Below are 18,348 nucleotides of genomic sequence, written 5' to 3' on the forward strand. Positions count from 1 at the left end.
GCTCCTGACTGAGATATAATGCTTTTTCAGTGTTAAAGCTTCAGTGGATCAGTACTCTGTATTGAGACTCATCTGGATGTGACAAGCAGAAAATGGAAGTGAGGCTCAGAGACTCGCAAAGGAAGCACTATTCTGTCCCTTACAGTCTAAGTCTCACACCAGTGCAAAACAAGTATCATGAAGCTGCTCAGGTGTGGGACAATAACTGTGGGGGGCACGTCTTCTGAATTCATCCGGAGCTTATACTAAAGACCCTGAAGGGTTTATTTAGCTATGTACAAATATTACATTTTGAGCATTAATAGGTGTGAAAGCTGGACAAGGAAGCTCACATGACTTTAATATGAATAAATATTACCTAGAGTAGTATAAAAGTAGGGCTTTCAATCTTAGGGGAAAATAGAGAGCTTTAGCTCTTTTAGAGCTTTATTAGCAAATAGGCAAAATCTTTGAAAATCAGTCAGGGTTTATATATAGGCAAATTTACTCAGCTTAATTTAGATCATATGTTATGTGAACTGTCCTTTATCTTACAATACCAACATGTGAGAGAGGTTTTGGACTTCTCTCATTGTTTACTGTTTGAGGCTTACACCAATCAGGCATAACATGACCACCTCCTTGTTTCTATGCTCATTGTCCATTTTATCAGCTCCACTTACTGTGTAGGTGTGTAGGTCAGTGTTACTGCAGTGCTGAGAATGATCCACCACCCAAATAGTTCCTGCTCTGTGAGGTTCCCTGGGGGTCCTGACTACTGAAGAACAGGATAAAAGGGGGCTAACAAAATATGTGGAGAAACAGATGGACTACAGTCTGTAATTGTAGAACTACAAAGTGCACCTATATAGTAAGGAGAGCTGATAAAATGGACAATGAGCATAGAAACAAGGACATAATGTTATGCCTGATTGGTGTAGTTGTAATGCTGTGTTAAAACTAATCCTGCTATGTGGAGGCTAAACTTTAGCCTGCTGGCTCTGAATTTGAGTTCAGCCACTAACAAGGCAAATAAAAATGATAGAGAAGTGAATTCAGTGTGAATGAAACATTCACCCAGCTGCTGTCAAACTTTGCAGATGATGATACGATGGAAATACAACCAAAAGCATGTTCTACTTGAACTTGTTTAGCTATGTAAAACCTCTGTTACATTGTACCCTGCATTAAGTTGTACCCTACATTAACTTCCTCAATATTAGTGAAGTAGCTTTTGTCAAATCAGTATGGTTGGACACAAAAGCAGTGACAGACTTTATAACTGAATCACTTATGTGTAACCCATTATGCGAGCAATTTATAGATTATATTTACATTACATTACATGGCTGAACTCTTTTGCACTGTGTATTAGAGCAAGAACGCTTGATTTATTTGGATTCAAAGTCACTGTTCATAAAATCTTCAAAGGAGTAGTGACCTATGAAATGAAGAATGAGCTTTTCAGTGTTGTACCTTCAACAGTTTGAAGTGCTGTGAAGCAGGAAGAATTACAGTGAGCTTCACTGAATAATGCATGATATCACACTTGATTGAATTTAAGTTGAAGGGTCACTTGGAAAATGCTGTGCCTCAAAGAAAATCATGATGAGCTCAAAGCCCAACCAAAGTCTCAGTACCTGCCAGCTCTGCAAGGACAACTGGTGAAAGGAAATTTTAACCATGGAATTGAATAGAGTGGTATCTGATTAGGGCTGATGGCTCCCATCGCCAGTTAGATTCCACTCAGAAGATGATCAGAAGAAAGTCCTTCTTGTATGAGTGTCAAACAAGGCCCTGTACAGAGCAACGCTCACTTTAGTTAAGACTAGTTAATTTGCTAACTTTAAATGGATATTGAAGAAAATAAAACTTGTCCTTATGAATTAATTACATGGACTGGATGAAAATGGTCTAAATGGCATATACTTGCGTGCACACACACACAGTTTGTAAGCAGCTTCTCCCTCAGGGTCACAGGGGGTGCTGGAGCCCATCCCATCTGTCATCGGGTGTAAGGCGGGATACACCCTGGACAGTTCGCTAGTCCATCACAGGGCAGACAGACAGACATACACATCTACACACACACTCACACCAATTTACCATGTCCAATTGGCCCGACTGCATGTCTGGGAGGATACCCACGCAGACACGGGGAGAACATGCAAACTCCACACAAAAAGGACCATGGTCGCCTGGCCAGGGAATCGAACTCGGGCCCTTCTTGCTGTGAGGCAACAGCACTACCCAGCGTGTCACCATGCCACCACCATGTACTTATTTACACAGTATTTCCAAAACTATTCGCTCATCGGTTTTCACACACGTATGAACTTGAGTGCCATCCCATTCTTAATTCATAGGGTTAAATATGATGTCGGCCTACCCTTTGCTGCTATAACAGCTTCAACTCTTCTGGGAAGGCTTTCCACAAGGTTTAGGGGTGTGTTTATAGAAGTTTTTTTGCAGTCTTCGCTCTAATTTAGCCCAAAGGTGTTTTATCGGGTTGAGGTAAGGACTCTGTGCAGGCCAAACTCGCTCATCCATGTCTTTGTTGTCATGTTGGAACAGGAAGGGGCCATCCCCAAAATGTTCCCACAAAGTTGGGAGCATGAAATTGTCCAAAATATCTTGGTCTCCTGAAGCATTAACAGTTCCTTTTACTGGAACTAAGGGCCCGAGCAGAAACAAACAAAAAAAAAACAACCCCACACCATAATCCCCCCCTCCACCAAACTTTACACTTGGCACAATGCAGTCAGACAAGTACCATTCTCCTGGCAACCGCCAAACCCAGACTCATCCATCGGATTAGCAGACGGAGAAGCGTGATACATCACTCCAGAGAACATGTCTCCACTGCTCTAGAGTCCAGTGGCGGTGCTTGACACCATTGCATTCTATGCTTTGCATTGTGCTTGGTGATGTAAGGCATCGATGCAGCTGCTTGGCCGTGGAAACCCTGAAGCTCTCTACGCACTGTTCTTGAACTCCTCTGAAGGCCACATGAAGTTTGAAGGTTTGTAGAGATTGACTCTGCAGAAACTTGGTGACCACTTTGTGGCCGAGTTGCTGTCGCTCCCAATCACTTTGTTAAAATCCACTGACAGTTGACTGTGGAATATTTAGTAGTGAGGAAATTTCACAACTGAACTTTTGTTGCACAGGTGGTATCCTATCACTGTTCCATGTTATAATTCACTGAGCTCCTGAGAGCGACCCATTCTTTCACAAATGTTTGTAGAAGCAATCTGCATGCCTAGGTGCTTGGTTTTATACACCTGTGGTGATGGAAGTGTTTGGAACACCTGAATTTGATGAAAAGGATGGGTGACTGAATACTTTTGGCAATATATTTTATATTTGAATTACAACCTCATTGTATAAACATGCCTTTTATGACTGTGATTAGCTAGAAGAAGTAAGGTTTAATTTGCACAGCAGTGGCTATATGAACTTTATCACCTGAAATTTGAGGCTAAGAAACAATGGCTTTCCCAGAGAGCTCACCTGACCCACCTCACAAAGGACTACATAATTAGCTGATTAGTTAAATGAGGTGTGATAAATTAGGCACTGAGATTGTGTAGCTGCCTGGAGAAGATTGCTGGCCAGGGTTCTGTTTTTTTATAAGAAGCCTAAGCATGCTCCTTTTTTGGTGCTTTTTCACTGGAGGTTTGAACTGAGTGCATGTTAAAGGAGGGAAGCTAGTATTTTGAAGATTTGATGGTCGCAATACTTTACATATTCAAACAAAGTGGGATCGCATATGATCAGTCATTTGAATCAGTTGAATTCTTCTTGTTTGGTATGAAAACCTGCAGCCACACTGGCATTTTACGAATAAGATTAAACACCCCTGCTTTACACTGATATGGAATATTTCATTGTCTCAAATCCTTCTTTTTAAAGAGCTTTGTCATATTGTTTTCATTTATATATCATATTTGAATTTTAGCCTTAAGTCTCTACTTCATTAATGGCATGAGAGTCCACACAGTATTCTAGCAAGATTAACATTTAGTCATTGCAAATTCTCATTTGGCTGGCATTTAAAATGCTGTCCTTCAGTGTTTTCTGATTCAAACTGTTACTGCAGTTTAAGGCGAGTGAAGTTTTTTTCAGCTTCTAATTCATTTTACAGCGTGTAATATCGCACAGTAAACTGGTGCTCGCATCTTTTTTCATTTCAGATCATTGTTGTTTGTTGGCTAGTTGAATAGGGATCTGCCGGGAATGAACAATGGTTAGTAGTTTACTTTTGTTTGCATGTAAAATGGCCTTTTCATTTACTCCTTGTAATATGACCGTTTGCAGGCTCAGTGTGGAAGCACAGCTTTTGTATTTGATGACGTTTATGCAGAGATTTTAAACTTGGTGAGAAAATTGAAGATCAACATAAATAGAATGAAGCATTTTATATATAAATATATATAGAGCAGTAAAGAGGATTTATTTAAGTTTATTGTTATACCATATTTGGATGTGTGTCAAGGAAAGCATACCATTACTAACATCCATAATAAATTAATATTGAACCATTAAAACATTTTTTTTTGGGTTTGGTTTGTTTTTGAGTGTCTATGCTTATGTCTCATTTTGCAGTGTTTTGGACATAACTTACAGGGCCAAGTTTTATTTTATTTAACTGTTCTCTAAATGAAGTAAGAAATTGTTTTACATTTACACATTGACTTAAGAGTAATTATAGACATCTGAAAGTCCTGTATATCGACCAATGTAGGTAGGGGCAAAGTGTCTCAGTTTTAGGAGCTAATGAAAAGCTGTGAATATGGCCCAAAATTGCCTAACTGTTTTGAAAAGAGTTCATGTTTAACACACTAAACACAGAAGCATTAGAGTGATATAAATGAATTATAATGGTCAAATGAAGCCACTTTCTTTGTTTACAGTAGCAGGAGCTCAGTCAGTAAATTCAGTCAGATTGAGGAAGGCCATTGTTTCAGTCCCAGAGATTCTACTTCACGCTTTTAAGTATAGAGAAAGATATGCTGAGTTTTGCCATAAACACGACTGAAATGCTCAGCCGTCCATAGTTCAGTTAACTGCAGAGGTCCCCTTTTTGTTGGCTCTATACTGCTTCATTTAGATGATTATGAAAAAGTGCCTTCTTGTGTCTTCTGTGTGGCCTTCATATATCTGGGGTGGCATTGAGATGGCACAGTTCAAACTGTGATAAATGCCAGAGAGAAAACAAAAGGTCAAGTCTACAAACCAGATAACATTCGTCTATCATACGATAGTGTTCAGTTCTGCATTTGTGTTGCTTGGACCAAGTGTTTTTCCTTCTATTTAACTTTCAAATGAAAGGAAATAAGTTCTTGCTGCACTGAAGAATGGTTGAGAAAGGTTAAAAGCAGCTGGCTTCTTGGGTCAGATCATAATGTCAAGTCAAGATTTGCATGAAATAAACAGTCTGAGATTGAAGTGGGCTAGTACTGAAAGGCTTGGCTGTGTATTTTGTGTAGCTTCACAGAACGCTTCCTGTGTGGCAGTGTGGAGCTTGGCGATTGTGCTCCGCTGTTGGCGCATCTCGGCATGATGAGGCTACTTCTCAACAGCTTGCTGAGCAGAGAGGCCATCTCAGTGACTGTGCAAAGTGGCAGCCTTTGAAAAGTCCCCTGCCAAGAACAAGAGATTGACTGACTGAGTTGAGAGTAGCAAGGCTTTAAAGGAGTGGTTTGGCAAAAAAAATGTCATTTTCACATGTTTCCCATTTCTGCAACTGTATCGATCAGCCAAGACATGTCTGAAGTTTGCTTCTTTAGTTTTGCTCTGGAACTATGAGGCTAATGTACAACCCCAATTCCAATGAAGTTGGGACATTGTGTAAAATGTAAATAAAAACAGAATACGATGATTTGAAAATCCTTTTCAACCCATATTCAATTGAATACACTACAAAGACAAGATATTTAATGTTCAAACGGATAACCTTTATTGTTTTTTGCAAATATTCATTCATTTTGAATTTGATGCCTGCAACATGTTCCAAAGAAGTTGGGACAGGGGCAACAAAAGTTGGGAAAGTTGAGGAATGCTCAAAAAACACCTGTTTGGAACATTCCACAGGTGAACAGGTTAATTGGAAACAGGTGAGTGTCATGATTGGGTATAAAGGGAGCATCTCTGAAAGGCTCAGTCATTCACAAGCAAGGATGGGGTGAGGTTCAGCACTTTGTGCACAACTGCATGAGCAAATAGTCCAACAGTTTACAACGTTTACACAAGAACAATGTTTCTCAATGTGCAATTGGAATTTAGGGATTTCATCATCTACAGTCCATAATATCATCAAAAGAATCAGAGAATCTGGAGAAATCTCTGCAAGTATGCGGCAAGGCAGAAAACCAACGTTGAACGCCTGTGACCGATCCCTCAGGCGGCATTACATTAAAAACCGACATCATTCCATAAAGGGTATTACCTCATGGGCTCAGGAAAACTTCAGAAAGTGATTGTCAGTGAACACAGTTCGTCACTCCGTCTACAAGTGTAAGTTAAAACTCTGCCATGCAAAGTGAAAGCCATATATCAATAACACCCAGAAACGCCGCCGGCTTCTCTGGGCCTGAGCTCATCTGAGATGGACTGACGTAAAGTGGAAACGTGTCCTGTGGTCTGACGAGTCCACATTTCAAATTGTTTTTGGAAATCACAGACCAAAGAGGAAAAGGACAATCCGGATTGTTATCAGCGCAAAGTTCAAAAGCCAGCATCTCTGATGGTATGGGGGTGTGTTGCACATCTGCATTTTCAGTTAATATTAATGGCCTGCTCGTTAAGCCTGCACCTGTTAGAAATCTTGGTGTTTGCTTGACTCATCACTTAATTTTGATCTGCATATCAAGTTCCTCACTAAGACTGCATTCTTTCACTTACGTAACATTGCTCGTCTCTGACCGTTCCTGACCGATAAAGATGCCAAAACTCTGGTTCATGCCTTCATTATGTCCCGTATTGACTACTGTAACTCCCTCTTTGTTGGTCTCCCTGTAAAGTCTATCCAAAAGCTACAGTACTCTGTGGCTAGAGTGCTCACCCATACTAAGCGTTCAGCTCATATCACCCCTGTTCTCTCTCAGCTACACTCGCTACCAGTTCCATCCCATATAAAGTTTAAAATTTTACTACTCACTTTCAAAGCTTTGCATAACCTTGCTCCCCACCTACCTCAGAGAACTGCTGACCTCTTACACTCCCTCTCGCTCTCTCAGGTCTTCTTGCAATAACTTACTTGCTGTTCCACGCAGCAGACTTTCCACTTTGGGAGGAAGGTCCTTCAGTGCCATGGCCTCCAAACTCTGGAATTCTCTTCCTCAATCCCTCAGGCACTGCTCTTCTCTTTCCTCTTTTAAATCTGACTTAAAGGCTTTTCTGTTTAATGCACATTTTCCTGCCTCCTCCTCTGCATAGTTTATTTATTTATTTATTTTCCTGCCCATGCAATGTGAAGGGACCTTGCGTCTGTGAAAGGCGCAATATAAATGTAATTTATTATTATTATTATTATAATTATCTGTGAAGGCACCATTAATGCTGAAAGGTACATACAGGCTTTGGAACAACATGCTGCCATGAAATATGCTGCCATCCAGGCAACGTCTTTTTCAGGGGCGTCCCTGCCCCTTTTTTCAGCAAGACAATGCCAAGCCACATTCTGCACATGTTACAACAGCGTGGCTTCGTAGTAAAAGAGTGCAGGTACTAGACTGGCCTGCCTGCAGTCCAGACCTGTCTCTCATTGAAAATGTGTGGCACATTATGTAGCGCAAAATAAGACAATGGAGACCCCGGACTGTTGAGCAACTGAAGTTGTATGTCAAGCAAGAATGGGAAAGAATTCCACCTACAAAGCTTCAACAATTAGTGTCCTCAGTTCCCAAACGCTTATTGAGTGTTGTTAAAGGAAAGGTGATGTAACACAGTGGTAAACATGCCCCTGTCCCAACTTCTTTGGAATGTGTTACAGGCATCAAATTCAAAATGAGTGAATATTTGCAAAAAACAATAAAGTTTATCAGTTTGAACATTAAATATCTTGTCTTTGCGATGTATTCAATTGAATATAGGTTGAAAAGGAGTTGCAAATCATCGTATTCTGTTTTTATTTATGTTTTACACAACGTCCCAACTTCATTGGAATTGGGGTTGTAGCTGGCTAGTATTGGAAGCTTATACATAACCCATTAGCATCATCCAAACTGCATGCCATAGCCATTACAGACAGACTCAAACTGTGTCTAGTTGTTAAGTAATCTCAAACACTCAACCACAAAGTATCAAATTTTTCAATGTTTATACCCTTTATTATACCTTCTATTCTATATTAAACCTGCTTTCAGTTTTCCAAAGGAGGTGCAGAGATATTTTCATACACCTCCAAAGTTCAGTCTTAGAAACTGATTGTATTTGTGGTTGTGTCCTTCTCCCAATCCAAATAATCTCAAAACACATTCAGTGATTCTGGCATCTGGAATCTGGGGTGGCAGCTTCTTTGTTTGATTTTCAAATTTCTTCTTTCTTGTCTGTTTCTTTTTCTCAGTAACAGCTTCTTGTCAGCTACATGTTCTTTCAGACCCATAGCATTGAGTTGCCTTCTCGCAGTGGAAGGATGGACAAAACCACCTATGGAATTTTACAGATCTGCAATTCTATAAATATGTCCTGAAAAATTAATAACTTCCATTTTGTTTAGAAATTAAGTTAATGATGGTCTTTGACTTTTGCACATTACTTATACTAGTGCAGACTTCAGAAACCTTTCATATCTGGCTGATCAACTACTCTTAGGCTAATTTCTGTACATCTGATTTTTTGCTGGGTCAATCTTTACTTGGATGGTTCCTTGTAGATGCTCTACAGATACTTCAATTATTACCAATCTTTGTGGTGATACTCAATTGAGCATCAACAACATTATGATTAGGGTTAGGTTAAGGTTTAGTGTTAGATTTAATCTTTCACATTTAACTTCAAGGTCAGTTGCATTTCATCGATATTTGGTTGAAAGTAAGTTAAAGACAGACCGAGTAACTACAGTGTATCTACAGTGGACCATCAAAATAAAGTGTTACTTTTTGCTGAATTTATTCATTTTTTTCTTTTCTAATTTCCTCCCCAATTTAGACATTTCCAATTCTTCCCACTAGTCACATGGTACTACCAGCGGTAGTAGGGTGAAAGCTAGCACAGACTTCTTCCGTGAATTGTGAAGCTGCTGGTTCTGCTGTGTCAGCTAACGGATGTCTGCACTGGCTAGCACTGCTCTGAGTGCTGGGTTAGATGGCGGGGGCCATCCAACTCACCAAGAGAGAGCAAAGCCAATTGTGTGCTCTATAAACATATGTTTACATTGAGTTCAGATTGCTGACCATCAGCCCTAAATTTGCTTTGTTTTTAGTGTGAGCAGCAGATGTTCACAGTAGAAGACTTCTTTTTTTGGGTTCACATTGGGACGTTACTATTTGTCATTGTATCAGATCCAAAAAAGCCCCTGCCTTTTGTTTAACAGTCACACCCTTCTTAGATTGATATCAGGGGGTGCAGAGACACATTCCTCTTGATGTTTTGAGCCACAGCAGATGTTCTTTGTGAAATGTGGTATGTGGGATGCACAGGGCAGAGATCTGATTTTGTGGTGGCAACAATCACAAAAGAACATCTTTTTTGAGTGCAATAAATAAATTAGCATTAGCATAGTAAATGCCAGGACTCTTGTTTCAAACACATGCCAATTTTGTTTTTCTTAGTCTGAGGGGGTATTTGGGAACTCTTGAGCTGGGGACTTTTATTCCAAGGGTAATTCTGAATCTGAATGAACAATTAGACTTGTTTGCAGAAGTGCGGCATCTTGGTGTGCTCTTAAGAGATAAACCAAGGTTGTCTGTCTTCCTCTTAGAAATCGGGCAGAGCTTTAACAAAGCATTGCTTCACCTCCCACAAATCCCTGAGCTGCCTGGCTGCACCTTAATAAAGTCCAAAGTGAAGAGAGGTGGGTTTCGATGTTCATCAGCCGCTAGGCTGCTTGAGCTTTAATTAAAGTCTGTACAGAAAAGCCCATCCTCCTCCTGAAGGCTTCTTTGTTTAGTCATTACACTATGTACAATGCTTATTCTTTGTACGTAGAAATTAGAACATTATTATCACTGTTGTTGTTTTTGTTGTTTTGTATATAACATAATGAGCTGTATATTTGCTGATGTACACTTCTACTAAAGCTATACCCAAACCTTCGGACATGACTCTTTCTAGAACTCAATCTTCATTCTGCAAGTAATCCAAGTGATCCTGTATACATTCAGTGGACTCTTGGGTGGCCAGTACATTGTCCTGAGAACAGCAGCAGCTACTTTGTTTGTTTTGCAAATGTTATTTTTGCCATATTTTCTTTCTTCAGTAATGAATCTCTCAAAGATGAAAACTTAAACTGTTTATCTGTTGATGGCAGATTTGGTGTTTTAGCAGATCTTGCACCTAGACTTTGGTTTTTGGTTTAGTTTTTTCCTTCAACTTTCCATCTTCTTTACGACTGGATTATTTTACATCTAATCTCCTCAGACATCATGGCTCTGGGGAGGTCGGTGCCTTGTTCTGAGAACACTGACAGTATCTTTATTTGGCTTCTTGACAACTACGCAATGTCCCATTTCAAAACCATGGGCGTTAATATGGAATTGGCCCCCCTTTGTGACCAAAACAGCTTGCATTCTTCCGGGAAGGCTTTCCACAAGATTTTGGAGTGTGTCTGTGGGAATGTGGTGGTCACAAGGCGCAAGCTGCACATGAAAACTGCTGAAATCATGTTAGCCCCCTCTCCCCAACTATGAACTAGTAAAGAGGGAAAAATGTTACACATTAGTTATTAAATGTAACTTTATTTAGCTATCATCCTGTTGTTATGCATATGGTCATACATAAGTGGCAATAGCAGTACACTAACATATCAACCTCACTTGCTTGTCTTACTATTATCAGCTTAATAAAATATTGAGGCTTCTCATTATCACTCAGTAGTCAAGCCGTTAACTCATTTTGTGAGTTTATTACTGCTTAAGGCAGATCTGTCACAGGGAATTTATACCCATTCAGTCAAAAGAGCATTAGTGAGCTCAGGCACGGATATCGGACAAGAAGGCCTACAAAGACAACATATCTTTGTTGAAACTTAGAAGTGTTATTTTTTTATTATTTTTTTTAAATATATGCCTATTTTGAATTTGATGCCAACATCATGTTTCAAAAAAGTTGGGACAGGGCATGTTTACCATAGAGTTTCATCACCTCTTAACAACACTCTGTAAGCATTTGTGAGCTGAGGAGACCAACTGCTGTAGTTTTGTAAGTGGAATGTTTCCTGTTCTTTTTAATACTTGTTTAAGTTTCAGCTGCTCAACAGTTCGGGTCTCCTTTGTTGTATTTTTCAATTCACAATGTGCCAAAAGTTTTGTAAGTGGGTGAAAAGGTCTGGACTGCAGGCAGGTCAGTTTAACACCCAGTCTTGCTTAATACGGAGCAGTGTTGCTGTAATATTTGCAAAATGTATTTTGGCATTGTCTTCTTGAAATAATTAAGGCCTCACATGAAAAAGATGTCGTCTGGATGGCAAGATATGTTGCCAAAACAGGTATATATTGTTCAGGATTAATGGTGCCTTCACAGATGAGCATGTCACCCACGCCATGTGCAATGTAATGATCCCTATACCATCATGAAAACTGGCTTTTGAATTCTGCACTGATAACAAGCTCAGTGGTCTTTAGCCACTGTGGCTATAGACAGCATCCATGATTTCCAAAAAGAATTTTAAATGTTGATTCGTTGCACCACAGGACACTTTTCCACTTACCCTCAGTCCATTTTAAATGAGCTTGGGCCCAGAAAAGGTGGCAGCATTTCTGGATCCTGTTTATATACAGTATCCTCTTTGCATTTTAGAGTTTTCACTTGCATTTGTGGATGCAGCGACAAACTATTTTCAGTATTATATTGTCTGTTTTAATGCCGTGTCATCTGAGGGCCCAAAGATCATGGCCAGCAAATACTGGTTTTTGGCCTTGTCCCTTACATAGAGATTTCTCCAGATTCTCTGAATCTTTTAACGTTATTATGTACCATAAATGATGCAAAGCAAAAGTTCTTTGCTATTTTACATTAAAAAACATTATTCTTGAATTGTTGCACTATTTGCCTGTGCAGAGTAATTTGCCTTTCACAGAGTGGTGAATGCCTCCCCAAGTTTACTTCTGAAAGACTCCGCCTCTCTGGGATGATCTTTTTAGACCTAACCATGTTACTGACCTAACCACAGGTGTTTATTTTTTTTTTATTTTATTACATTTTTTTTTTTTAGCATTACACAACTTTACCAGCCTTTTGTTGCCTACGTCCCAACTTTTTTGGAACGTGTTCTTGGCATCAAATTTAAAATGGGCATGTATTTCTCAAAAAAACAATAAAATTTCCCAGTTTCAACATATGATATGCTGTCTTTGTACTATTTTCAATGAAATACAGGGTTTAAATGATTTGCACTTTGCACCATTGCATTTTGTTATTATTTACATTTTTCACAGCATCGCAACTTTTTCGGCTACATAGTGTATATGGGAAAAAACACATTTAACAACAGAAGAAACCCATCCTTGACTAGGCTGTAGCAACATGGCCCAACCCTGCAGCCTTCAGGTGGGCTGTAATAGAGTTAGCGTATCCTTGGCACTAAGTCCAGAATGAGCATTAAAGGCAGCCTACAGGGTCGGAGACTTAAGCCATGTTTCTGCTGATCGAAAGGTCCCTGTTGATTGTGAGGCTGATGACTTCTGGCTGGTCAGGCAAACAGCAAGAGATCCACTTGGCTGGCCAGTTGTCCTCATTGAATCCAACTTCTCAATGTTCCGTTATAAAGCACATTGGCACACGTTTGGTTTTATTTTCCTTTTCAAGATAGTGTCTGGCTTTTAAAAAGCATGTTAGAAGGTCTTTTGTAACAAACCTTTCTCCTCAGGTCGCACATGGTTCAGTTTTTGCAGAGAAAGAGTGCATGGTAGCTAATTGAATGTCTCCAGAATCAAATGACTGATTTTTAATTTTTTTTAGATAACTGGATTGGACCTGTGTGTCAGTAGCTTTGACTTTAATAAAGTTCACTTTGAAAGAGATGCTGTACCTTCCCACTGAGTTTTCATGCTGTGAAGATGGCTCTATTTCTCCTAATCGTACAGAGCCCCTGTCTGCTCCTCACTAAGGTTATCAAGTGCTCTTTCTTAACTTTTAATTAAGGTTATTTTGGGATAAAAACGGATCAAGTTGAGAATTGGACCTGTCAGCTCGCTGGTGCATTTTGTACTCCCGTCAGAGGAGACGAATGGGGGGTTTGTGTATGGACATGCCCTCCCCTTAGGTTGATTGAAATACTTGTATTGATAGCTCTCTGTTCCAGACCTCATTCCAAACCTCGTGAGAGGCTCACATTGTTTCCTGATCAGATCTGAAGATACTTTGTTTCCACAGTCTTATCTATTGTTCTCACAGGAACATTCCTATGAATAGTCATCTGTTTGGAGCCTTGAACCCAGGAAAAAGGGTCTTTTGTGTGTTTTAAGGGGGAGGGGGGAGGTAATGAGTGTCACCAGTGGAGGGGCTCACAAAACAATGCGAAAGCATCTCTACAAAGAGGTGCACCACCCTCACAGTTACATAAGTGAGCAGGTTATGATGCGCTGGCTGCATGCCTGTGAAATGACTCTGAACTGAATACATGTGGGTTGCACATCTCTTCCACAGTTGTTAGCATAGCAGCAGTGGCACTCCTGAAAGCAGCCTAAATTATATAGCTCGTCAGTGGAAACATCCACAGGGCTGGGGCTGTCAGTGGAGCATGCTCTCTCTCTAAAACATTAGGACTGTGCTGATGTTCTCCAGAAACATCCTCTATTATCAGCCCTCTCTCTAAAAGCAGAGGGAGAAAAAACTGAAAAGTCAGGAAAAAGTAACAAACACACTTTGGGCTCCAACTTTTCCTTAAAGGAGAATTCCACAGATTTTTGAAAACATGTGCATAATTCAGTCATCATTTTAAAAAAGTCATTGTGAGTGGTTTGATGGGAAATGCACCATTCTAGAGTGATTTGCTGAAAAAAATGTTGACACACTTAAAGACATTTTCATTTTATTTTGGCTTATATAAATAAAATAAAAATTATATAAATAAGGCAATTATTGGCTGATAAAAATAGGGTATTAGTCAATTTGGAATAATTTGGAATAATTTAGAATCTTTGCCTAAATTACATAAATCACAGAGGTACATGCAAGGTGCTGTAAGGAGTAATAGTACCCAAAGAAAACATTTTAAAGTAAAAAAGAAAAAGCACTCTCTGCACTATTTCACATCAAACCACTTTGAATGACTTTGTCTGCCTCTACAATTGAGTGATCGGTAGAATTCCCCTTTAATTCACTTCAGTTGAAATGAAGTGTTTGGACACTGAAATGTTTATGTGGTTAAACCATTAATAGATACAAATAATATCCTGTCTGTCCAATATCAAATAAACACACCTCTCCTAAGGTGGATATTCAGGTCATTTTTGCTATTTGGCCAGTGAATCTTGGTTTTAAACTTGTCAAGTCAAGTCAAGGCTTTTATTGTCATTCCATCTATATACAAGTACACAGTGGAGTGAAATTACATTCCTCCAGGACCAACACAAGGAACAAAAAGAACAAAGTGCGAACATGCAGACAGTGTGCAAACAAAAAATTAAACTAGAAACAATGAATACAATAAATTAAACAGACATTAGACACAGTAAACAGACAGGACAGTGCAGCGCTGACACAGCACTCATTCTGGACATGAGGTAGTGGAATAAGATGGAGATATTAACATGCTGTGATCTGTGAGTCATGTTTTTGTGCTGTATATTCCTTCAGTTACTTCTACTTACCTCTTAATAGTGATCCATTTACAAATCTTAGTGCTCATTACAAAGATCTCAAACAGGATTCTGAACGCATTCTTCACTTTCTGTCCAGAATCTCTTAACTTGTCTTTCTTCTGTTGTGTGTGTGTGTGTGTGTGTGTGTGTGTGTGTACACATGCTCAGGTAACAGCATCCTGCACTCTGCAGCAGACAGTGTTACCAGTGCTGTGCAGAAGGCCAGTCAGGCTCTGAATGAGCGTGGAGAGAGACTGGGCCGAGTGGAGGAAAAAACTGGAGATATGATGAACAGCGCGCAGCAGTTTGCTGATACTGCACACAAGGTATGACACCATCCATCCATCCATCCATCATCTGCCCCTTCTCCGGGGTTCGGGTCGCGGGGGCAGCATCCTAAGCAATGAGGCCCAGACCTCCCTTTCCCCAGCCACTTCCACTAGCACCCTGGGGGGGATTCCGAGGCGCTCCCAGGCCAGCTGGGCGATATAGTCATGCCAGCGTGTCCTGGGTCTTCCCCGGGGTCCCAAGGGAGGCGTCCAGGAGGCATCCTAATAAGATGCCCGAACCACATCAACTGGCTCCTCTTGACGTGGAGAAGCAGCGGCTCTACTTTGAGTCCCTCCCGGATGACCGAACTTCTCACCCTATCTCTAAGGGAGAGTCCAGACACCCTGCGGAGGAAACTCATTTCGGCCGCTTGTATTCGCGATCTCGTTCTTTCGGTCATTACCCAAAGCTCATGACCATAGGTGAGGGTGGGAACGTAGATCAACCAGTAAATCTAGCCTTGCCTTATGGCTCAGCTCTTTCTTTACCACAACAGACCGGTAAAGAGCCCGCATCACTGCTGACCCAGCACCAATCCGCCTGTCAATCTCCCGCTCCCTTGTACTATCACTAGTGAACAAGACCCCGAGATACTTAAACGCCTCCACTTGAGGCAAGTGGTAGGTATGACACACCGCTCACAATGTACACACCATTGAGCCGTTAAAGACCCCATGTGCAACATTTTTGTTGGATTTTTTTCCCCCCAGTTGTTCACTTAGAATATTTGTGTGCTTTTATTTACCAGAAACAGTCCTTGATTTTTACATGACCATTTAGCATCCGCTCTTGATACTTTTGAACAGACAGTTTTTGTGCTGTGTTTTTAAAGCCCTTTTCACACTCAGATCCTGGGCTATTATCAAGATACTTTTAATGCTATTTTTCAGGCCCTGTGTCTTTCACACATGCAGCCTTTAAATATCTTTAATAAATGAGAGTCCTGTTAAACAGAATGTGACCTCTTTAGCATGAAAGGTCTAAAGCTCCTTCATTTCTGACTAATGTACAAAGTACCCCACAACATTTTAACTTGAATGTAAAAACAAAAATGTCACAGCAGTGATTTACTATGTAAGCAATGCTGTTTTACTTTTGCAGGGTGAATTTTTACAGCTTTCCTCTAGAATTCTTTACAGAATATACACTTGCGGTGTTTCACTCACAAAATGAAATGGAAAAAACTCAAATATAAAAACAAAAGAGTTTTAGTCTTTTATTTAAAGAAAATGTGAGAAATTTATATGGCATTTGTATGTACCTGGTACTCCTACCCTTCCCAAATTGATCTAAAGACTTCCTTGATGGTGTAAAACTGGCAAAGCGTTTTATTGGCAATAAAACAATAACAAAATAATTTCACTCATCTGAAACAAATGGAAGGAAAATGAGGTCACCGGTCTCTAGAGAACCAATGTGTGAGTTTAAGAGCTAAGCAGTATTACTTGAGAGCACACCTTTCAATGAAAGTATATAAATACACTACAGCCACTTTGCTAAGTGAGGACGTTATTTTGACCTTTTGCCGGACTTCATTAAACGCTCAGTTCCTTCAGCAGACATTTGATTATTTCCCATCCTCTCACCAGAGGGCCATGCTTGCTTTAAAAGCCATCCCAAGTCACACATTTCTCTCATTGATGCGTACCCATCCATACTAATTGCATATCAGCAAAAGCACATTAGCTTGATTTGGTTTTGCACGTCTAATGGGATTAAATGTTCTCCTGCCAACACTGTCAATGCATGTTTCATCCATTTACAACTTCTAATAACATTCTGCCTCCTCCTTTGGGCTTCCTTTTGAAATAGTGTTTTCTTACCTGCCGTTATTTCATTAAAAAGGACACGGTTGGAGAAGTGATATTCGCCACAGCAGGGCAGCTAATTAATGTGTTTAGAAATCTGTTCATATTTATGCATTTTATGAAGAAAAGGGCACATAAATGAAAAGCCGGTTTGCTTTAAAGTTCTGTAAGTGAAGAGTATTTTTGTGAACTCGCTGCTGCTGTTTCTACATATGGACCCTGCTGAGTGAAGCTGAAGGGGTAGGAGTGCGAGAGACTGATTTTTATAATAAAATAAGAAGGCTTATGAAACTCCCGTATGGGTGTCCACGATTAATTTTTTTCCATTCCTCTCCTACTGTTTGCTTCACAATGTCTGATTCTATTTCATCAGCTGCATTGCTTCCAATTTTCTGCAATTATATTCATACCAAATCTAAGTGAATCTGACTAAAGCTTACTTTAATTTCAAGCAGGCCAATTCTACTGTGCCCTTTTTAAGCAATTACTTGAATTCATTTAGTTACCATCCAGTGTTTGATGATATACCTATCTAGTGTAGTTTGTTCACTTAAGTTAAATCAGGAGAAGCATTTTGATTCTCCTGTTAATCATTATAAGCTGTGTTTAATATCAAGAACATGTCATTTATCATTAACGGTGTAGAGCTATTGTCCCATCAGGACAATGTCTCATCCATTTGAAGTTAATGCAGAGACTGATTAATGTGTGTTTGTGCTGCTTTGCTGCCCCCTGTTGTTCACTGTATGTAGTGCAGCTGAATGGAGTGCGGTCCGTCCAGCTGTGAATGAGATTGGTGTTTCTGCCCTTTCCGTAATGAGCTTCCCACTGCGGCTGTTAGAGCTCCCATTAATGAGATTAATGAACGCACAGATGAAGGAGTACTGAGGTGGATGGTATCTCTCCAGATATTTTGTAAAGCACTTGATAAAGACATGTAGAACATTCCAGACCTCCTGAACACTGACAAATTTTTTTTTCTGATGATTCTGAACTGACCAATACATGCTCAACATTCTTTTGTTGCTACTGCGAGAAATATCGGAACATGTCCTAGTTTTTAAATACTTTGGTTTTTAGTGCTTTATTTAATTCAGAATCATTTTAATTTGCATGGTAAAAGTGACACTGGTAGGATAGATTGCATTTAGTTAAATGTCATATTTGCTTTTGCCATATTTAAAATAGTCATATTTTGCCATTACAGCAAAAAACAGAAACAGAAAACAAACTGGAGAAGCATTTAACTATGAACTGAAAAGCTG

General features: G+C 39.8%; 1 protein-coding gene across 1 annotated transcript in view; it reads left to right on the forward strand.

Moving 5' to 3' along the window:
• stxbp6 (syntaxin binding protein 6 (amisyn)) overlaps window positions 1-18,348 on the forward strand; it is an 89,655-nt gene that overhangs the window by 68,541 nt on the left and 2,766 nt on the right. The window contains exon 5 of the mRNA XM_017690912.2: window positions 15,114-15,271. Coding sequence (XP_017546401.1) covers window positions 15,114-15,271 — 158 coding nt within the window. The remainder of the gene's footprint in view (window positions 1-15,113; window positions 15,272-18,348) is intronic.

The sequence above is a fragment of the Pygocentrus nattereri genome, chromosome 10 (assembly GCF_015220715.1).
Source record: "Pygocentrus nattereri isolate fPygNat1 chromosome 10, fPygNat1.pri, whole genome shotgun sequence".
Lineage (NCBI taxonomy): Eukaryota > Metazoa > Chordata > Actinopteri > Characiformes > Serrasalmidae > Pygocentrus > Pygocentrus nattereri.